The sequence below is a fragment of the Equus przewalskii genome, chromosome 17 (genome assembly GCF_037783145.1).
Source record: "Equus przewalskii isolate Varuska chromosome 17, EquPr2, whole genome shotgun sequence".
NCBI lineage: Eukaryota > Metazoa > Chordata > Mammalia > Perissodactyla > Equidae > Equus > Equus przewalskii.
Genome location: NC_091847.1, coordinates 59,456,164 through 59,479,874, shown reverse-complemented (window position 1 = coordinate 59,479,874; position 23,711 = coordinate 59,456,164). Strand labels below are relative to the sequence as shown.

General features: G+C 35.9%; 1 protein-coding gene across 15 annotated transcripts in view; it reads left to right on the top strand.

The window, feature by feature from the left end:
* The window catches only part of PDE1A (phosphodiesterase 1A), a 341,793-nt gene that overhangs the window by 277,605 nt on the left and 40,477 nt on the right, over positions 1 to 23,711 (top strand). For all 15 annotated transcript variants that reach the window (XM_070580369.1, XM_070580372.1, XM_070580373.1 and 12 more), the window contains 4 exons: positions 6,151 to 6,276; positions 9,425 to 9,526; positions 9,634 to 9,754; positions 22,306 to 22,387. In XM_070580369.1, coding sequence (XP_070436470.1) covers positions 6,151 to 6,276; positions 9,425 to 9,526; positions 9,634 to 9,754; positions 22,306 to 22,387 — 431 coding nt within the window. The remainder of the gene's footprint in view (positions 1 to 6,150; positions 6,277 to 9,424; positions 9,527 to 9,633; positions 9,755 to 22,305; positions 22,388 to 23,711) is intronic.

Genomic DNA, 23,711 nt, shown 5'->3' with positions numbered 1-23,711 from the left:
TCATGGCTTGATAGCTCATTTTTGTTCATTGCTGAACAATATTCCATTTTATGAATGCACCACAGTTTGTTCACTTATTCTATTGAAGGATATCTTGGTTGCTTCCAAGTTTTGACCATTATAAATAAAGCTTCTATAAACATTCACATGCAAGTTTTTGTGTGATCGGCTCATTTGTTTTTAATAGAAATATTTCTAACAACTGATTTTCCAACTATGGGAAATGTGGGGAACATAGAAATATGTTACTAAAGTATTAGATGTTTTAGAGTTTCAAGAGACCATAAAATGACTGAAATTCACATTATGGATCATCTGGTCCAAGCTTCGTAGTCTAAGAATAGAAAATAAAGATCAGAAGAGGTGAAGTAACCTATCTATATGAATATAGTCTGCTCATGGCTGTGGCAGGATTGAGAACCCGAGAAGAGGCACACTCACTCTCAATTCAGTCTAGTTAACGCTGCTTCCATGGCCAGAGACAGATGCGTGCTAGTTCCAATCTTTTATACACTGAAATGGAATGGGCTTAGAAATGATGACCCCATCATGGAGACAGATGAAGAGTTGAAATTCAAACAATGAAATATTGGGGAAGGCATTCAGTCTATTCCCAGAGTCCCTCAGATTGACAGAGCATGAAGGGGAAAGGAAGACCTTGAAGTCTGGTTGTGTGGCAGGGATGTTATTAACCTACACATTGGCAGAGTATAGGGAGTTGTTTTGTTTTTATTTGCGCTAAACATCAAAGGAAAGGTAGACTGTGTTTATCGAAGGCTTTTCTATATCCAATGAATCCATAATGAATGAGATTTTAATTAGCAACACTTGATTACTGAGCTGGGCCCTGTATAGGATAACAGTTTTCAGAGTTGGAGAAGGGAGCAAGTGATTTGTTACCAATGAATACTTCCTGTTCTTGCTACTTTGACAAGTGAAGCCAATGGACTGGGCTTCTGCAGCAGCAGTGTCAGATCATCAATTCTAGCTTTCTCCTTTACCAGTCATTTACAACTGGAGGAAGAGTCTTAATTTACTTATACTTTGGACCACAGAGAAGGAGAATGAGATGGTGGAAAAGAAGGATGAGGGAGAAGAGAAGAAGTAGAAAAAGAAAAAGGAAGAGGAAGAGAAGGAGGAGGGGAAGGAAAAGGAGAGGGAGGAAGAGAAGAAGCAAAATTCATTTTTTTCCCAACTTTATTTTAAGAAACTGTATAAAAATGGGAAAAAAGGTCTAGTATTTTACTTATGTTCTCATAAATTGTCTACCAGTCTCAATTATTTCATGGATTAATTCTACAAGAACTTGAAAATTCTGTAAACAAAAAAAGTTGTAATGACCACAAATGCAACAACATAACATGCTTTTTCAGATTCTCACTATGGGCTTCACATTTTTCCAAGGAGAAATAAGGTCTTATGACACTGATATCAATAATTCTATTGTATTTTATATTATTCATTGTTACTTGGATTTAGAGTACTTTTCAAATATGAAAACCGATTTACTAGACAATGCAAAATGACTGAAAAATAATTTAGAACATAGTATGAGGCTAGATTTGAGTTCAATACAGACATTATACTTCATGTAATACTTGAAAGTGTAAATAAATGGAAATAATTTCTTCTTTGTGAAAAGAAAATGCCGAGCTACATGTTGCCATGGATACTGAATGTTGCTTAGAGTTTTGTTCTTTTCTTAGCAAAGACCATCTCATACATTAAGACCATGCCGTATTCTCAGTATCCTATTGAATTTATGAGACAACATCATGCATACTTTGCTACAATTAAATCTTGTTCAAAAACACATCTTTGTTTGTTGCTGAAAGGAAGAAGCAGTGATACTTGGAGCCATATCATGTAATAACTCTGGCAAAACTGCCATGTCTAGATTCGAGGTCATATGAAACAATTGATATGTAATTTGCACATCAGTTTTTCTGTGATCTCAGTGAACTTCTGGAGATACTTGGACAAGATCTATTTAATTCTCTCTTAAATAAGGATTTCATGTATGCTTTCCTAGTTCAGTTTTCTGTTTATTTACCTATGATGATTGGTTTAGGAATTTGTAGGCCATGGCTGAGATTATTAAAAGAAAATCTATTTTGGAGATATATGCTATTAGCTAACTACATATGTTATTCCACTTTTATGATAGTGCTAAAGACAGAAGAGGAAGTAATTATTCTACCTATCAGGTCATTTTTCTTATGTTAGGTTAATAATCAAGCTCAGTTTATCTGGCCAAGTATTTGATACATATCTCAAATAGGTTGCTTGCAACAAAAGCCAGATTTCTTTAATTCCTCCTTTTATTTGTCCTGTCTATTCTTTAGTAAACATTCAGTGGTAAGGTCAGTGCTAGGTTATACTAGGTCTCTACCTACTGACAAGCCAGAAACAGTAAGTCTTAGTGAGGCAGTTTTAGTTCTGACAGAGTGTATCTACAAGGAGGAAGAAAAAGTGAGAGAAGCATGAGTGTTGGGGGAAATGGCAGCAAAGATGCTACAGGTTTCAACTTGGATTTCCTTTTGCTACATTTGTTATCTACCTCCAAACTCCCAATTTATATGGGTGAGTCCACCATTTTAATACATTGAACATAGTGGCTCTGCTTCCATTCCACACTTGCAAAATGATCTGGCAACCTAAGAGGGTAGGGGAAGAAGAGGCAAGGACTCCATTATGCACATCTGAGACTCTTTGGAATATTTCACACTTTATTCTAGATTACCAAATTCAACAACGCAACTTGAAGTAGTTTATTTGATGATCAAATGATATGAAATACAGATAGGTGAGAAATAAAAACCTTCCCTTGATGAATTCATGATTTTAAAATATAATGTCCATTATAAATTGATAATGGAACATACATTCCAAGTTTTGTTTAAAAAAAAGGTTTTCCCAATTTAATTTAATGATAGAAGACATATAATATTCAAATTGAATCACAATATTACAAAAAGAGAAAAAACTAGAATCATAAATTGACCAAATGATTTTCATTATCACCTCTGCCCTCTACCCAAAGTAATTTTAGTCCAAGGGGCCAGAGGTAGTAATCAACTATCTGGAATGGATACAGAAGGATTGATTCGTTCACAGATTGAATGAGAATGTTAGGTAATTTTTTTTCTCTCTTTGGCATATCTAGATTATCTGATAGGTATCTGGATTGCAAATTGAAAGGAAAGGGCATAAACACATTTAAACTATAAGAATTAGAAGGAAACTAAGCACCACTACCAAGTGGGATGTATTCCCAGCCTCAACATTCAAAAATCAGTTAAGGTAATCCAACATGTCAACAGGCTAAAGAAGAAAAATCACATGATCATATCAAGATGCAGAAAAAGCATTTGACAAAATCCAACATGCATTCGTGATAAAAATTACTCAGTAAATTAGGAATAAAGGGGAACTGCCTCTACCTGGAAAAGGTTGAGGATCTTTCAACAATATCTGCAAAAACCTACAGCTAACATCATACTCAATAGGGAGAAACTTGAAGTTTCCTGCTAAGATCAGGCATAAGGAAAGGATGTCCCCTCTCACTACTGCTTTTCAACATCATACTAGAAGTCCTAACTAATGCAATAAGACAAGAAAAATAAACAAAAGGTATACAGATTGGGATGAAAGACATAAAACTGTCTTTGTTTGCAGATGACATGACAGCAAGTTTGCAGAATACAAGGTTAATATACAAGTGCCAGTCACTTTCCTATATACAAACAATGAACAAGTGGAATTTGAAATTAAAATCACAATACATGGGGCCAGCCTGGTGGCACAGCAGTTAAGTTCTCATGTTCCACTTTGACGGCCTGGAATTTCTTGGTTTAAATCCCGGGTACAGACCTATGCACCACTTGTCATGCCATGCTGTGACAGGGGTCCCACATAAAATAGAGGAAGATGGGAAAGGATGTTAGCTCAGGGACAGCCTTCCTTAGCAAAAAAAGGAGGATTGGCAGCAGATGTTAGCTTAGGGCTAATCTTCCTCAAAAAAACCCCAAACAAACAACAAGAACAACAACAAAAAATCACAATATCATTTACATTAGCATCAAAAATATTGAAATACTTAGGTATAAATCTAACAGAATATGTATAAGATGTATTTGAGGAAAACTACAAAACTCTGATAAATGAATTCAGAGAACAACTAAATAAATGGAGAGATATTCCATGTTCATGGATAAGAGGACTTGATATTGTCAAGATGTCAGTTCTTCTCAACTTGATCTGTAGATTCAATGCAGTCCCGATAAAACTCCCAGAAAGTTAATTTGTGGATACTGATAAACAGATTTAAAGTTTATATGGAGAAGCAAAAGACCCAGAACAGCCAACTCAATATGGAAGGTGAACGAATTTGGAGAATTGACACTATCCAACTGCAAGACCTGCTATCAAGTTACAGTAATCAAGCCAATGTGGTATTGGCAAAAGAGTAGACAAATAGGCCAAGGGAATAGAACAGAGAGCCCAGAAACACACTTACATAAATAGGGTCAACTCATTTGACAAAGGAGCAAAGGCAACACAATGGAGCAACGATAATCTTTTCAACAAATGGTGCTGGAACAATTGGGCATCCACATGCCAAAAAGTGAATCTAGATGCAGACCTTAAACTCTTCACAAAAATTAACTGAAATTGATAATAGACCTAAATGTAAAGTGCAAAACTATAGAACTCCTAGAAGATAACATAGCTAGAATATCTTGGGTATTGCAGTGACTTTTTAGGTACAACACCAGGCACAATTCATGAAAGGAATAATTGGTAAACAGAACTTCATTAAAATTAAAAATTTATGCTTTGTGAAAGGCAATATCAAAAGAATTAGAAGACTAGTTACAGAGTGGGAGAAAATATTTGCAAAAGATACATATGAAAAAGACTTGTGCAAAATATACAAAGAACTTTTAAAACTCAACAATAAGAAAACAAACAACCTGAGTAAAAAATGGAACTTAACAGATGCCTCACCAAGAAGCTATACACGTGGCAAATTAGCATATGAAAAGATGCTCAACATTATATTTCATCAGGCAAATGCAAATTAAATAAAGAAATATCACTCACATCTATTAGAATGGCCACTAAAAACTGGAACACTGACAACACCAAATGCTACTGAGGATATGGAACAACAGGAACTCTCATGCATTGCTGGTGGGAATGCAAAATATTATAGCTACTTTGGGAGACAGTTGGGTAGTTCCTTATAAAACTAAACATGCTCTTACCATATGATCCAGCAATCACACTCCTTGGTATTTACCCAAAGAAGTTGAAAACTTATGTCCACCCGAAAAGCTGCACATGGATGTTTACAGCAGCTTTATTTACAATTGCCAAAACTTAGAAGCAACCAAGATGTCATTCAGTAGGTGAATGGATAAACAAACTGTGATACATCCAGACAATGGAATATTATTCAGAGCTCAAAAGAATCGAGCTATCAAGCCATAAAAAGACATGGAAGAACCTTGTATGCATATTACTAAGTGTAAGAAGCCAGTCTGAAAAGGCTACGTACTATACGATTCCAACTATATGACATTCTAGAAAAGGCAAAACTATGGAGATAACAAACAGATCATTGGTTACCAGGGATTAACGGAGTGGGAGGGAAGAATTGGCAGAACACAGAGGATTTCTAGGGTAGCAAAAATACTCGTATGATACTATAATGGTAGATACATATCATTATACATTTGCCTAAACCCATAGAATGTATACCATCAAGAATGAACCCTAATGTAAGCCATGAACTCTGGGCAATAATGATGTTCAATGTAGATCCATCAATTGTAACAAATGTACCACTGTGGTGGGGATGTTGATAATGGGGGAGGCTATGCATGTGTGGGGCCAAAGGGGTATATGGCAAATCTCTGTAACTTTTGCTCAATTTTGCTGTGAACCTAAAACTGCTCTAAAAATAAAGTCTATCTTTTAAAAATGATCATACAGTAAAAAGAAGGAAACTAAGTACTTCCGTAAGTTTAGGTGTTCACTTATAATACTTTTACTGAGGAGATGTCTTGTGACTTGAATATTTTTATTAGACACTCATGTAGCCTAAAGAAATCCTCTACTGGACATTTTGTTTTTAATTCTTAGGTCAGATGTTGCCATTTTGTATAACGATCGCTCTGTCCTTGAGAATCACCATGTGAGTGCAGCTTATCGACTTATGCAAGAAGAAGAAATGAATGTCTTGATAAATTTATCCAAAGATGACTGGAGGTGAGTTCAGAGGAAACCTAGAGGAAATTTTAATCTCAGGGAAAACTTAAATTATATGATTTAAAGTGAAGAAAACAGATGAAAGTCAATCTCTTGCTCACACTACAGACTCAGTTCCCCTTGACTGGATGACTCTGAGAAGGATTAGTACCTAGACTTTGTTCAGGGGCCAGGCTCTGTTAGATAGAGTGGAACTATCTCCAGGCCAATTCAACATGTTTATGCACCATAGCCAATCCATAAGAACACACACCACACAACAATTACCTTGAGAAACATACTTACATACTCTCTGGAATGGAACTTTGCTCAAATGTACCAATATATGCTCCCACAGAAGTTCAAAATTTTAGTGTCATACTGATTCCATCATAAATAACTTTTCTATATGTGGAGTTAAGCTTTTCTAATAAACAAAGAATTCACTATTTGGGGAAAAAACATTACAAATATAATATACTAAAATGACCCAGGTACAGAGGGAAATCTTACATGTTTCTCCAATGCATCTGTCTGCTTAAAAAAAATTACATGGAACGGTGATGCATGTTGCCATATAGGGAAAAATAACAAGATGCACCCCCGCCACTCAGCATGACCTTTCCTCCAATTCTTGATGCTTCGATGGTCATCGTCATCCCCTTCATTTGATTATAGGGTTACCAGATTTAGCAAATAAAAATACAAGATGTCCAGTTAAACATGAATTTCAGATAAATATAGAAATATTTTAGTGTAAGTATGTTCTTGTTAAAAGTCCGTTAATGGGCTGAAAATATTTCCATTCAAAGGCAAAGATCAAAGTTTGTTTTTTTTTTAAATCAAGGTAAAAAGAAATGTTCAAAGAAAAGAAGCAACTTGGGATCAAGAATGGCCTTAAAACAAATAAAAATAAAAAGTTAATTTAGAGTTTAAAACAAGCCCTCATTTCTTGTGGTTTTTCAAGCTTCCTAGTTTTTCAAGGCCACTGTGCAACTGTGAAACAATATGGGCTCACTTTTCACCACTGTAGGAAAAGCTCTCGGGTGGGAGAAAGGAGGCGCTTGTTTTGGGAACCTGGTTCAGGCCTTTCATTTTATTCTGCAGGAGATAATAGCCCAAGAGAGTTTCCACCCTAGGAAGGCCAGAATCTAAATGTAAAGGGATTTAAAATTGATCGCCGTGGGTCTATGTGGAGAAGAGCAGGGCAAAGGTAGAGGCAGGGGCACAAGTCTGGAGGGACCTCCTCAGGTCCCAGAGACTGAGTGATTGATTACATCTAGAGTATTAATTTATTTCTTCATCAGTGATTCTCATCCCCAGAGGTAACATTTATAACAATAATTTTTATTTTTATTCCTTTTAATTAACCTTTTCTCAAAGTTGATTCCACTGCTATTTCAGTGTGATTTTTTTCCCATTACACTTTGTTCTTTAAAATCGTTAATATTTCATTCTAATAATTTGTTCCTGTAATGTTTTGTAAGTTTCTATACCGTAACTTCTGAGAGTTATCCTAATTGAATGTTTTTATAGAGTTGTTTTAGCAAACGCTATAATATTATGTAGACTGTAGGATTTAATAGATCGAATACTGTTTTCAAAAAGCTGCAAAAGATCTATTTGCTAGTATAAACTTGATGATGTTTTACCAAGAATTAAAATACAGATAGTTTTTTCAAAGAATTCTAGGTTTTCTGTTTGCATATCTGTTTATTTCTTAAAGTACCTTATTAGCCATAAATGCAATAATTAAAATGTTTTGGCAAGAGAAATTCATGAATAAAGTAACATTCCCTTTGTGCACTATTTTGCCTAGTTTATTGATATATTATTAGTTGATTATAGATAATATCTAGCATTTACTGATCACTTATCTGCAAAGCACAATGTGTTTATTAAATTTTATAGATTTCATAGAACTTTTGAGACCAAATATTTTGGATCAGTTGCTATTGTAATATGTGTCTCTCTATGTCAGAGAAAAATTGTAATTGAGAACAATTTTATTAATTCTCTTTAATAGCTTCCATTTCCTTAATATTTGGCTAAAAGTATTCTAAGCAAGCTATCCAATATCATGAACAATAATCAGCATATTGATTTCTCACAGCCCCCATCTAAAAATCCAATTTTCAGCACTCATAAATTTCAGCAAGAACCTCCGATATGTGGTTGTTTTAAAAACAAATCATTTGATCAGGCCATCTTTAGGTAAAATATCTTTGACACAAGGTCATAATTCAAGTTCACCACACACTTTTAATTTAGCTTACTCTACTGGCCACGCCACAGAATGAAAATAGAATGATTTCTAGTGTTAAGTGACTTTTTTACCTACCTGTACTGAGCAAGCAATGAATTGTAGAGTGTGCAAGCCTTTGCCAGGGTGACTTATCTCCTGCCTAGTGTGAGAATGAGTTATTCATGCACAGGCTCTATGATGTGGTCACCAGATTTACAGCATCTTGGTTAACAGTTCAATAGTATGAATGGCTCTGTCTATGACGTGTAGGATCAGGGTCCCAAAAGCTTAAACAGAGAATCCCCACTCACTCTAATGTCTTGGGTTTGCTGGGGCTCCTGAGATGGAAGCTTGGCACAGTGGAGTGGTCTGCGTGTCAGCTTTGGGAGTGAGAAGGCTTGGGGTTGGATCTTGTCTCTGCTGTGAACTAGCCATGTGACTGGACAAACAACTCAAGCTCCTCTAGCGGCAAATGATCATGCTGTCTCATATAAAAGCACCTAGAACACTGCCTGGCTGAAAACACACTGAAGCAACAAGTGCTTTTATTAGCAGCAAATTCTGCATTTGGAATAGTTTTTCTTTAAAATTGGCTAGGATCCTTTCAGATAAAAAACCCCAATATTTAGGAATTATGATTGAGGGTGGGTTGTGGGTGTGGCGGGGAAAGCATCCCGTTCTGTAAGGGGAGATGGTAAATGGCATCATTCACAGATCACTGTCCTGGCAACTTCCTAAAGCCCAAAGAGTTAAAGGGTGAAATAATGTCAAACTTCTGGGAGCTCTTTTACATTTAAAAAGTAATGCCTTTTGTACTCATATCCATTTAGAAAAAGAAAAGGTGATGAGAGATATTTAGAGAAATGTACCGCTTGAGAACAATAAAGGGCCGAATGAACCTTTCTCCTTTTAATGACTCCACAGGGATCTTCGGAACCTAGTGATTGAAATGGTTTTGTCAACAGACATGTCGGGGCACTTCCAGCAAATTAAAAATATAAGAAACAGTTTGCAGCAGCCTGAAGGGTAGGTTATTTTCGTTTGTCGTGTTAAAGTTCCGTGGACTTAGACTCCGAAAAGGCTGTAATTGGTTACTTTGTTCTGATAATTTGAGCATGTCCTTGGTTTGGCAGGATTGACAGAGCCAAAACCATGTCCCTGATTCTCCATGCAGCAGACATCAGCCACCCAGCCAAGTCCTGGCAGCTGCACTACCGGTGGACCATGGCCCTGATGGAGGAGTTTTTCCTACAGGTGCTTCTTTTGACCCTTTGTGCAAATGTTTTTGGAAACAGTGACTGTGCATATTGACATACACCTTTTCTGTACAGAATCCAGGGCTTGTGACTTACCGTTATCAACTGGTCACAACAAATTCTTGGGACTTTAGGCAGAACTTATTAATCTTTCAGGTAAATGTATTAAATGATCCTACGTAGTATAAGACATGTTTTAGAGAGAGTCAAGTCTCAGATCTCAGATGCCGCTCTCCAGAAAGAGAGAAACAAATTAGAATTATCTGCTGCTAAGAGGCAAAATGCTAGAGCAGAGACAGCAGATAGCTTTCATTATAAAAAGGGGAAGGGGAGGATAAACAACACTTCTGCATACATCTTGTCGGTTAGAATTTAGTCATCTATCAATAGTTGCAAAGGAGGCTGAGAAATATAGTTTTTAGCTGGGTGGACACTTACCTAACTAACAATCTGTTATTATGTGAAAAAGTGAGTCTGGATATGGGGAATGGCCATGGTCTCTACCACAAGTATACATTTTTTTCTCTATAGTGTCCCTGCTCTGTTTCTGTTTCCACCTGAGTTACTACAATGCAGTTGTAATGCTAACCACCCAGAGTTAGCATCAGATCCCACAGTTCAAGGGCTCAATCTTCCACAAGACTGGCTTCACTTCAGATACCAGCCCCAAGTAGGGCTCCAGGATACCAGCACTTCTGATCATTGGTTACAAATTCAGGGGTTCCCCTGACCCTCCTCATGTTTGATAATTTGCTAGAATGACTCAAAGAACTCAAAAGAGCACTGTACTTACAATTATAGTTTTATTTTAAAGAATGCAACTCAGGAACAGCCAAATGAAGAAGTGCATAGGACAAGATCTGGAAGGGTCTCATACATGGAGCTTCCATGCTCTCTCCCCATAGATTCAGGATGTGTCACCTTCCTGGCACATCAATGTGTTTGCCAACCAGGAAGTGCCACTGAGCTCTGGTGTCCAGAGATTTTATGAGAGTTTCATTACATAAGCATGACTGATTAAATCATTGGCCATGGGACTGAACTCAATCTCCATCACCCCTCCCCTCCCAGGAGATCAGGCTAGCCCAAAGTTACAACCCTCTAATCATATGGTTGGTCTTTCTGGTGACCAGCTACCATCTTGAAGCTATGTAGGGAGGTCTGCCATGAGTCACATAGTTAGTGTGACAAAGAGTCTCCTTATCACTCAGATAAATTCCACGGGTTTTTGATGCTCTATGCCAGGAACCAAGGACGAAGATCAGATGTATTCTTTATTATACCACAGTCTCTCTTAGAGAAGCTCTTCTTTTATTTCTGTATTTTCAGATTATTTGATTTCTCTGTATTCTTTATTTTTAAGGTTTCATTATTGATTTTATACCCGTTCTGAAGATATAAAGACCAACTATGTTACTATATTTGGATGACTCTTGTTTCTGTCTCCCATTGTCAATGGATATTGATGTATAGTTTCACTTCGAAATTTCATTTCATAGACCCAGAGGAAGTTACTGAGTAGCATCTTCCAAATTCAACTATTTTCATATTTAAAATAGTTTTAAAAAAATGTTTTAATACTTTTTGTGCTAAAAAAAAAAGACCAAATGTTAAAATCTATCCAATTTTAAAGGCCAACTGCATGCTATGGCCTATTAAAAATTATAATTTTATATAGTCAACCAATCACTAACCAAAAAATGGTAAATCTAAAGAGACCTTCAAGATCTTTAAGAACAACCCCTCATATTAGAGATAAATAACAGAAGCATGAAGACATAAAATGTCTTTTCTCAGTTTAAGAAGAAATTTTAAAATATTTTAAATTGAGTGATCATGAAAACACAGCATAAGAAGATTTGTGGGCTACAGCTAAAGCAATGCTTAAATGAAATGTTATAGCTTTAAATGCTTATATTAGAAAAGAACAAAGGTATAAATCAGTTATCTATATTTCCACCTTATAAACTAGAAGTTAAGAAAATTAAATAAAAATAAGTTTACAGAAGGAGGTAATAAATATAAAAGCAGAAATTAGTGGAATAAAATAAAGATAAGCAATAATAAAAATTAATGAAGACAACAGTTGGTTTTCTGAAAAAATAATAAAATTACTGGCAGGATCAAAAAGAGAAAAATCTCCATGAATTATAAATGAAAGAGGAGATATCACTATAGATCTTTTAGAGCAAAAGGATAAGGAATATTATGCATAATTTAGGCCAATAAATTTGATAATTTAGATGAAATTACCAAATTCTTTGAAAGACATAAATTATCAGAACAGACCCAAGAAAAAAATTGTAATCTGAATATCCATATACCTGTTTTTAAACATTGAATTTGTAGTTTAAACTCTTCTCATAAAGAAACTCCAGGCTTAGATGGCTTCAATTCTTAATTCTCCCTTCAATTCTCAGTTCAACTGAGAGATGGTAAATTCTCCCAAACTTTTCAGGAAGAAATCAAGCCAGTCTTACACAAATTATTTCAAGACATAGAAGAAGAAGGAAAATTGTCAGTATAACCCCTGACAAAACCTGACAGACTTTGCAAGTAAAGAAAATTACACATCCATATCTGTCATGAACCTAGATGGAAAATTCCTTAAAATACTGGCAAGTCCAACCCAGCAACATAGCAAAAGAGTACATATCATGACCTGAGTTGGTTTAATATTCAAAAATAATTTAAGATAATTTACCATATTAAGAGAAAAAAAGGAGAAAGATCCTCATTAGCATCTCAATAGATGCAAAAAAACATTTGACAAAATTCAAAAGACATTAATTTAAAAAACTCAGCCAACTACGAATAGAAGACCTCTCTCAACCTGGTAAAGGTGTGTAGAGTTAACAACACTTCATGGTAAAATATGGAACACTTTCATGCTGAGATTAGGATATTACTCTGACTACTTCTATTCGACATTGCATTTGATGTTCTGGCCAGTACAATAAGGTAATGAAAAAATAAAGAACAGATTGGATAAAGATAAATAAAACTGTCTTCATTTGCAAAAACATGAGCATCTACATAGAAAATCTTAAAGGAAAGAATCTGTAAAAAGCTACTAGAACTGATAATGAGTTCATCAGGATTGTAGGATCAATTGTATTTCTGTATGCCAGCAGCAAACAATTTAAAATGACATTTTAAAAACAATATTATTTATAATAGCATAAAATAATATAATATTTGGGAATATATGAATTAAATGCATGTGAAACTTTGATACTGAAAACCACAGAATACTGTTGAGAAAAATTTTAAAGACCTATATAAATGGAGAGTTATAATATGTTAGTAGATTGAAAGATTCAATATTGCTAGGTGGTCAGTTCTTTCAAAACTGGTTAATATACTTAATCTTATCAAAAATTGTAACAGGGTTCTTTGTAGAAGTTTAAAGAAAAGTTGATCCTGAAATCTACATAGAAATGTAAGAATCTAAAATAGCCAAAGCAATTTTGAAAAAGACTAAGAAAGTTGGAGGACTTGTACTTCCTTATTATACAACTTGGGACAAAGCTACAGTAATCAAGTCAATATGTATTGACACAGGGCAAGGCAAATAGATCAATAAAATAGAATAGTGATCCTAGAAAAAGTCCCATACCTAGATGGCCATTTGATTTTCTACAAAAGCACCAAAACAGCTAATTGGGGAAAGGAAAGTCCACAAATGGCAATGGAACAACACTTATTAAATGTATGAAAAAGAACCTTGTTCACTACCTGTAACATATATAAAAATTAATTCAGGGTTGACCACAGGCTTAACACAAAACCTAAAACTATAAGTTTCTAGAGAAAAACCCAGGAGAATATCACTCTAATCTTGGGGGCAGGCAAATATTTCTTAAAGAAGACACATAAAGTATTACCTATAAAAGAAAAAACTGGTAAAGTGGACAAAAGCAAAATTCAAAACTTCGACTCTCCCAAAGATACCATTAAGAAAAGGCAAGCCATAGACTGACAGAAAATATTTATGCTACAAATATCCGTCCAAGGGCTTGTTCCCAGATTGCGTAAAGAGCTCCGGCAAGTCACTAATAAAAAGAAAATCAGCCCAATTTGATCAGATACCTCATAAAAGAAAATACACAAGTGGGTAATAAGTACATACAATTATGCTCATTATCATTACTTATCAAAGAATTGCAAATTAAAAACACAATGAGATACCACTATATCCACACCAGAAGGGCTAAAATTGAAAGGACTGATAATTTAAGTGTCAGTGAGGATGTGAAGCAACTGGAAGTATCAGGCATTGCTGGTGGGAGTATAAGTCATTACAACTCATCTGGAAAACTACTGGTTAGTATCAACTAAAGTTAAACTTAATCTCCCCTATGACCCAGCATGTTCTATGGGTATAAGTATATATTCCCGGTAAATTAGTGCTATGTCCATCAAATGTCTTATATAGGAGTAGTCATAACAGTATTTCTTATGATTGCTCAACATTAGAAATAGTCCAAATGTGCATCAAAAATGGAACTGAATAAATAAATCGTGGTATAATCATACAATGGAATTTTATGCAATAAAAATGGACTAACAATACAAACAACAATAAATCCCAGAGAATGCATACTGTATGAGTCCATTTATATGAAGTTCACAAACCGGCAAAATTAAACTATGGTGATTGAAATCTGAACAATGGGTGCCTGTACAGGGTGGAATTCACTAGAAGAGGTTAAAGGAACTTTCTCAGGGTGATGAAAGTGTTCTGTGGGTATCATGATTGAGTGTTAGTTACACAAGTGTGTAAATTATACAGCTAAGATTTGTACATAAATTTTACCTTGATTTAAAAAAGAATTTATCAGAATGAAGGTACTTCATCGATGACTTAAATAAAGAACTTTAAAAAAATCACTGTTAAAAAAATCTCTGATAAATTCCAGAGATTCTTGAAAATTACAGTTAGATCTCTAAATAATATCACGGCTTGTATTATCCCGCTCTTCTATTGGTTTCAAACCAGACAAAGAATATCTGACAGAATCATGAGAGTAATAAATTCAATGAAATTGAGTCCATATGTTTTTGAAGTTCATCACCTTATTTTTGAATTTACTCGAAAGGTGGTGTGTACTAATGATGAAACTTCCAGCGTACAGTGATATTTGAAATCTGAATTTCAGGGTAGAGGGAAATTGTTCCGTAAGGCTATTTAGCTCCTCTGTCATCCTCAGTGCCTGGTAAACAGTGACTCACATATCTGAATATTAGAGATTGAAATACACCCAACGCAAAAGGTCAAGCCTTGGAAGAGGTTTAGCACCGTGATACTCGGGATGGTTTGTCATCTGCATTTTCCAGATTATGTTGTTTAGAATAAGAAGGTGTCAGATTTTTATTTATTTGTTTGTTTGTTTGTCTGTTTGTTTGTTTTAACAGGACTCTTGGTGGGCAGTGATAGGCATTTATGTAACCCTAAAATGTTCAGAAGTGACAGTCTGTGCCTGAATGACTTTAACATACAAGGCAGGATATTTACAGCCCAAAGGAGAGTCAAGTATATTTGTTAATATGGGCTATTACAAAATCAAACTATCTCTGCCGGCATGGCCTCATCTCTTCAACTATGGAAATTCTCTCAGATCATGATAAATTAATATAAGACTTTTTAAAAATGGAATCTTACATTTCTCGGTCTCTGGATTTTTAAAAGTAAATGACTTTCAAATTCCCTTCAGAAACATATTTAGCGAAACAGGAGAACATAGAGTTAAAAGTCAAAACAAGTGAGTTTGTACTCAATACATACGTTTTATAAGCACAGCAAGTTTATCTTTATAAGCCATACTAAAATATGGCTTTGACTCCAACAGGTAAAATTTTTTCATGCGTTCAACTAACTAAATGACTCTCCCAGTATCCTTACTTATTCTTAGCCATAGCACATATTTTAGCACACATTTTGGAAGTGGATACTGCAAGGAATCTGAAATTCTTTGGTGTATGCTTTGCTCTGAATGTATTTGACATAAGCTGTTTAACTGGATCTGTGCATCTAAGAAGATGTCCTAGAAATTGGCAGGACTGCAACAGTTTTTCCATGTTTTTTCCTATTCTTGCTCATCCTCAAATAACCACCGGTAACTATCACTTCGTAGAACCCATGGAACTGATAAATACCTTCTTGCTGTGGATCTACCCAAGATAACCGGGGTTTTTCATCTCAGTCAAAGCAGCACTATTATAAAGGACTTTGAAAATATATTTCTTAATTTCTTCAGAATGTACTAAGAATCTAAATAGTGTGTCATGTGATCCACTGGCTGTGCTAGAGAATTTGAGGCAAATCAGACAATGTCTGCCCAGAACTCATCACTGCCCTCAGCTGCAGTAAAAATGTAAACATTTGTGTTTCCTGTTAAAGAAAGTATTTTGTGTATATTGGGCAAGCATAAGCAGCCCAATGCAAAATAAGAGGCAGCTGGAGTTGGCTTCAGAAACCCCAGTGGAAACTCTTGCCTTCCATCTTTCCAGCAGAGGTGGATATGTGTGTCTTCACCTTCTTATCTATAAGGAGGAATTAATACCCATTCTGCCTTCTCCCCAGGATGGTTGTGAGAAACAAAATGATAGAATGAATGTGAGAGATCTTTTCACACTGTAAACATGATACAAATGTGAGGAATTGGTATTGTTTGTAATCTTACTTGTCTATTTTAAGCTTTGTATTTTTCCAAGGCAAAGTATCAGAGAGCCATTGATTATGACATGTTTGGTTAGTTGATAGTCACGTAAAGCTGAGCTTTGAAGGATCTGGGCACAATTTTAAAAACACACATTCCCAACACAACCCTGAGGTTTAAAAAGTAGCAAATTAAGAGAAGCATTTTCCCTTTTGCTCTGGATAATATAGCACTAGACTTTGAATTCTTTCAATAGATTTTAAACAAAACTGGAAACTGGATTATAAACTCAAAAAATAAGAAAAAGTATTCAAAGGAAAGAGCTGATTTTTAGAACTTTCAAGAGCAACAAGAAAATATATGTGTGTGCATATGTGTATGTACATAAATATATACAAACATATATACATATAAGTTATATATGTATATCCATATATAGATATGAATTAATGTTTCAGAAAAATCCAGAGAAATTTGGGGATGTGTTGACTTCTGAATCAATTTCTTATTAATTTGTCTACCAAGTTCATTTTATCTAACAAATGGGCTTAAGTAGACATTGAGTTTTTAAGACACAGTGTATTTTTGGAGGACAAACCAATGTAGACCAAGTTATTTGTATCATCCTTAAAAATCTCATCAATGTTACCCCAATCCTTGGTGTAACTGCTTTAGGTGCACCTTCTGAAGCCATGAGAAATTGTAGCCAGAAGAGATTAGAATTGTATCTAGAATTTGCAGTCCTGGGAAACTCTCATTTCTGACTCTCGAGTAAGCAGCTGATGGTAAAGGAGGTAAAGCCAGTCCTCATCACTATGGCATGTTTCACAGCATGTTTGTGATAGTCATCAATACAGTTAATGCCTTCTCTTCAAGTGTTTGCACAGGTCAACACAGTTCCCTCTGCCCTCTGACCGTAATGGGTGGATTCAGAAGATGCTCCATTCATTTCAATTATGACTGATAGGACTGAGGAATCAGAGATGGAGGTACCAGCCAAGAAAATAACCATTAGTAAAGAAAGACAGCTTTTTGCTTCTTACTCTTTTCTTGAACTTGTTAGGTTAGCAAGATAACAAGAAGGTAATACAATTAAATTTTTAAAACATAGTCACTTCCATTAAAATGTGTTCATATTTTATACTATGTGAATCTAGTAACTAAGTGAATTTTTCCCTTCTTCAACTAGTTGTTTTGTAACACATAAAAAAATACCTATATCAGAACAAAATCTACATTTACCAATTAGTATTACTTTGTCAGTCAAGGAGAAACAAATAATTGGAAATGCAAGTTATCTAGAAAGGAAGGTCAAATGGTCGTTTTACCCCAAATTATGTACAATCAGCCCCTCTATTTTCTTCAACGTTGCTAGAAGTAGTATAAAGTGTGTTATTTCAAAATAAATTATATTTCCCATAGTAACACACATGTATTTAGTTAGTACATTCTCTGCCAAGGATCTGACATTAAAAATCATAGATACAACAAAAAAAAAACCCTTCATAAATGTAAAGAACTGTAGCTATGAACCGGGATAATAACTTAAAATGTAAAAAATCAAAGCTTATAATTTTAAGAGGCATTAAAGTATTGTAAACATTGATTGCACAGGGGGTACTGATCCATAAAATATTTATAACAGTCACAAAAGTACAATTATACCGTATCATAAATTTTACTGAAAGTGAGTGTGTTAGTTATAATAATCATAAACATTTAAAGAGTCTTGTGGCTTTCTTAGAATTTAGAAGCATCCCTTTTTAGTAGGAAGGAAGGAAGGTAATTAGATGGCCTAAATCCCTTAAATAAGTTATGCAAAGAAGGCCAAACTGGTGCCTCTTCCCCACCCCCTCAATTCAATTCCCCTGTAGAACTGGTGGGTCCTCCACTTCTACCCTCGGCCTTATAGTGGCCCCAAGCCTGTGATCAGGAGCTTCTTGTGTGTTTGCTGTCGATGTTGCGTCTGTGATTAAAACTGAGGTTTCAATGCAAGAGGTTTCTCAAGACTTCTGCACTTCGCCCTTTCCTATCTTCTTCACTTCTTTAAAACTATAGGAACTGTTTTGGCTTCAGAGAAAATGCAAAGGAGAAAAAAAATATGCTGAGTCACTGAATTTGACACCTTGTTGACAGCTATCTGAGCATTTCACCCCATTAGGAAAGCATAAAAACAATCACCAGGTCTTTGTCATCGCCTTTCAGAGAAGAAACCTCAACAGCTTCCAAGGGAATTGCTAGGACAGGCACCAACTGGGCAGGCTGCCTGTGGTTCCATGTTGATAGAGCCACTTTCTCCACTTCTCTACCCGCAGGCTCATCTCCAAGAAGAGATGCCGAGATCCAGGGGCATAATTGAGTGGTTGGTTAATTAATTGAGTCTAGTGGCCTTAGGACCCTATATTTTTGCTCCAACCACTTGTATATTTCAATACGCCAGAACACATGTGTTATTATTTACTTTTAAAGGTATGTTTTTGGCCTCCTGAAGGCAGCAACCTCAAATGAAAGCACAGCCTGCAAGAAGAATATAAAACCAGTTGACTTGCACAATGGCTGTTGCTTTTGACCCCTGATTTCATCTTGATGGAAAGTAAATGTTCCCCGTTCAGGGATAGAGTAAGCACAATTGTAGAGTTTATCAAACTTATCCTCAGGGCTCCTGACTCTCTCTGCATATCTTTCCCTCCCCCTCAGCAGCACCCTCCTTGTCCTACTGGGTTTCTGATTCCCTCATATTCTGGCTACAGGGCCCCTTACTAATCTTGCACTCATGTCCTTTATTCACCCTAAAGAATAAATAACACTTTGAAATATTTATAGATAAATTAAATAATTAATGCACTTTAGCATTCAATTGCTTTAGCAGTGAAATTTAATATTCTAAATCAGTTGTTGAGTACAAGAAGCAAGTAGAACATAAAATTTCTCACTCTATCTGTAGGAAGGTTGACCCTGCATGTATCTGTCAAATGCCCGAGTCGTCTTGTACGAAAATGTTGCATCCAGCATTCTATAAAATTTAACTTACAGAAAGTAGATCATCACAATGCCTTTTTCAGGCCCAAAGGATCATTTTGGGGTCAAAGAATTTATATCATATAGTATAAAAATACACATACTAAAATATCAGATAGCAGTCCCTTGATCAATAAAACCAATCAGTTGTATCTGCATAGATCAAATAAGTATCCTAAATATCACATTTCCCATGAAGTCTATGAGAAGCTTTAATTTTACAATAGTAATATTATTATTTTTATATCTGTATTTATATATTTATATCTATCTCTCTTTCTCTCTCTATTTTTTGGTGAGGAAGATTGGCCCTGAGCTAACATCTGTTGCCAATTTTCCTCTTTTTGCTTGAGGAAGATTGTCACTGAGCTAACATCTATGCCAATCTTCTTCTATTTTATGTGGGATGCCACCACAGTGTGGCTTGACAAGTGATGCTAGATCCATGCCCAGGATACAACCTGTGAACCCTGGGCTGCCGAAGTGGAGCACATGGACATAACCACTATGCCACTGGGTCAGCCCCTTATTTATAGTTTAATGCAAACTTTTAGTAATATTCTTGCATCTTATTCTCAACATGTTAAAAATCAAATCCATAATATTCTTTAAATTTAACCCTCATCCAGGTCATCTGATTTCTCTTAGTGGGCTACAGACTCTTCTTCATTTAGATTTGAAGCCCAAGAGTCATCTTTAACTTACCCCAAGCTATCTCCCACACTGATGGCAAATTAATCTTTCAAACGTGTAATTCCTGTCATGTCAATTCCTTGCTAGAAAAAAAGAGGGAAAACAAGCCAATACTCTCCATTACATGTTAAATTAAGTACTAATTCTTTTTTCTGTGGTTTAACACCGTCCAAGATAGGCATTAGATGTCATAAATACCTTTAATTTGCAAAGCTCTGTATTTTTGATATTATGAATTATAATTCTTATTAGCTAATATTTAATGTCTATTTACCAAATATTAGGCACTGTCCTTAGACTTCACGTAAATTATCTTAGATAACCTCAGGATAATTCTATTAGGTGGATACTATTATGTCTTTATTCCTAAAATGAGTAAACCTAAATCACCAAGTTAGGTAGCAGATGAAGAGAACCCATTTCAGCAAAGGCTGTCATGTGTCTGGAGTAACAGAGACAGCCTACTGAACAGCAGTCATTCAACTCTGTGTCTTGTGACTCCAAGGCTAATGGCACTAATAATTCCCTTGCATCTCTCCCTTAAGCCAGGTATAAATATTAATTCCAAATGGAATGGATGTTGTCATTCTCTAGGGGAATGAGGAAGGCAAGGTCACAGAAATCCTTATTCCCTATTTTCTCTAAATCATGACATAGTAAAACATTCCTGTTTGTAGCTACTTTGTCTATTTCTTTGGTGACCATATCTAGATTTTCCCAAACATTCTGATCTCAAACTTTCTGCCCTTCATAATCAGAGGCATGGTTTAGTGGAAATGTACCAGAAAACATTGTTGATAAAAACTTTAAAGCCAGAGGTTGACATAATGTTGTAAAGATCATGATGAAAAGATGTTAGAAGAAGCTGACTGAGGAAACTCTGAAATCCTCAGACAGGTGTTGCATTGTGGCATGGGCTCTGCCACAGAGCAAAAGTGAAGGCCCCTCCCCTTTGTCCCATGATTTCAGAACCTGACCATACATCCGAAGTTGTGGCCTTATGCAAGGCCAGTGTACCCTACAACCAAAAGCTTAGGAGAAGTAGAGCCCAAGGATTCTTTCAAATGGCCAGACAATTGGAGTGAACGGGAGCAAGTGAAGTATCCTCTCTCCTCTGTCTTTTGTAAGCTCATCTCTTGAATGCAAAGAACCAATGTTTGATAAATCTTGTGATTATAAAGCTTTGCCCAGAGCGGCCACATTTATTTTAGGAGATGAAATCTAATTAGCTCTTATGATATTAAACCCAAACATAAATGGCATTCTTTAACATATGTGCTCAATGAATCTACTATCGATAAGATCAAATAAAAAATCATTGAGAGGGCTGGCCCCGTGGCCGAGTGGTTAAGTTCGCACATTCCGCTGCAGGCGGCCCAGTGTTTCGTTAGTTCGAATCCTGGGCGTGGACATGGCACTGCTCATCAAACCACGCTGAGGCAGCATCCCACATGCCACAACTAGAAGGACCCACAACGAAGAATATACAACTATGTACCAGGGGCACTTTGGGGAGAAAAAGGAAAAAAAATAAAATCTTAAAAAAAGCAAAATTACCTCCATTAAAAAAAAATCATTGACATTTCAATTTTCTCTGAGAATCCGTTAAAATAAAATTATGCTCACAGAATGTAAGAATGTTTAAAATATCCCTCATTACTGCTGTGAGAGATTCAATAATACTTGGTTAATAAGTAGAAAATTATTTCAAAATGCTCATAAACTTTTAATTTCAAAAAGTAGTCCAATGAAAACGTCTTGATCTGAAGACCTGCTCATGTATTTGGCATTAAAAAAAAGAGGAGAAAAATCCGTGAACTGGATTGTTCATTAAATGCTGAGTAACACACTGAGATGACAATTTTGTGGTGACTTTCGAAAACTCCAGAGAGCAAAGGTTTGTCTCTTTACAATCAAGAGATTGTAATATCAAAGCAGAGTCTCCAGGGGCTGAAAATGTTCATGATTTTTCCTCTGCAATATGTTCCCATAAAGAAACCAACTGAGTAAAATTATATAAGCTTAGACTACAGCTTTTGCTTTTGTAAATAATAAGTAAAATAAATACACAATGCCAATTAAGAAATGAAACATGTGGCTTTTTTAGGCTTTTTATCTAGGCTGCTGGTTAGCTTCTCCAAAGTGAGTAGGTACTAATGAGCTTTCCTTTCCACAGGGAGATAAAGAAGCTGAATTAGGGCTTCCATTTTCCCCACTTTGTGATCGGAAGTCAACGATGGTGGCCCAGTCACAAATAGGTAATACTGAAGATGGGTGGTCATGGAGAGTGGGTGTGTGCTTGTCAGTTATCGAAGGGATCCACCATGTTGTTCAAAGGGGCAACATCTATGAAAACTTCACTCCATATTCCTGATAAATTCGATCTTTAAGACTGATCCATGTGGTGGTGAATGATAAGAATTTTGAAACATTCTCAAAAAATGAATTCAACAAAGCAGTATTAGTACATGTAATTGTTAATCTGCTTGTAATCCTTTCACAAAGTGGAGGGCTTTCTTCTTGTGCAAGAGATGACATTTTTTGATGTTTTGTTGCTGATTGTTTTCTGTAATTTAATCCTTTGTATACAAGACAATTCAATGAAACTATTAATACATCTGTTCTGTTATCACTGTTTGCATAATATGCTAGCTCATATTCTTTTGGGAAAAAATTCTTGATACCAGTAGATAAGCCAACAATAGGAGATTTATAAAATGATGTTGCCCTCAACCATATTCATTCTTTTCACTTGTATTTGTGTTGGGGACTTCAAGTTCAGCCTATTATTAAAACATCATTGCTATGCTGCGTGGTTCAAATATTTGTAATAGTCATTCCCTGAGCCAGCATCTTCATTTCTCCACTATCTGATCGGTAAACATAGGATGGCCACCTTTCTTCTCTACTTGCTCTGGTACCACCTCCCACAGAGTGACGGTCAGCTGTCAGAAAGCTCTCACCTTTCCTCCTTCCCACCCAGTTCCAAGAGCTGTGTTTCTAGATTCCATATCATCATTTAGTGGGTTTGAATGTGGCAGGCTAAGGACCTCCCCTGGCAAGTTGGGAAGAAGGGACGTTTCTGAGGCTTGTTGCTGTGATGTAAATTCTTGCCGAATTAGTAGAGATGATGACTCATTTGACAGTCTCCATACCCCAGGCATTTAAAACTATAGACAAAACTTGAAATAACACCCTGGGTGGCCGGTTAACATTGCTTTGACTTGAAGGGATCAATTATAACACAAAACTATTGAAGTTTTTTTGAATTAAAGATGTGCCTTAATGTATGCTTTGACGAATCCAGTAACAGGAAATGTGAATTACTGAACCCAAATGTCTGATGGATGGGATACTCTTCAAATGTGGATATTTCCCAGGACACTATCACTTAAAAAGCCGTCCCCTATTTAGTCTCTTATATTCAGATGGCCATCCATCACTCGCAGATGTGTTCAAGGCAAAAAGCACCTCTCGTGGGACCTGGGGTGTCGAACGTACTCAGAGCTCAGCATAGGCTGCCTCCTTCTCCACCTAAACACGTGGGGTAAATCCTCCCTGGGGGACAGTGCCCCATTCTCT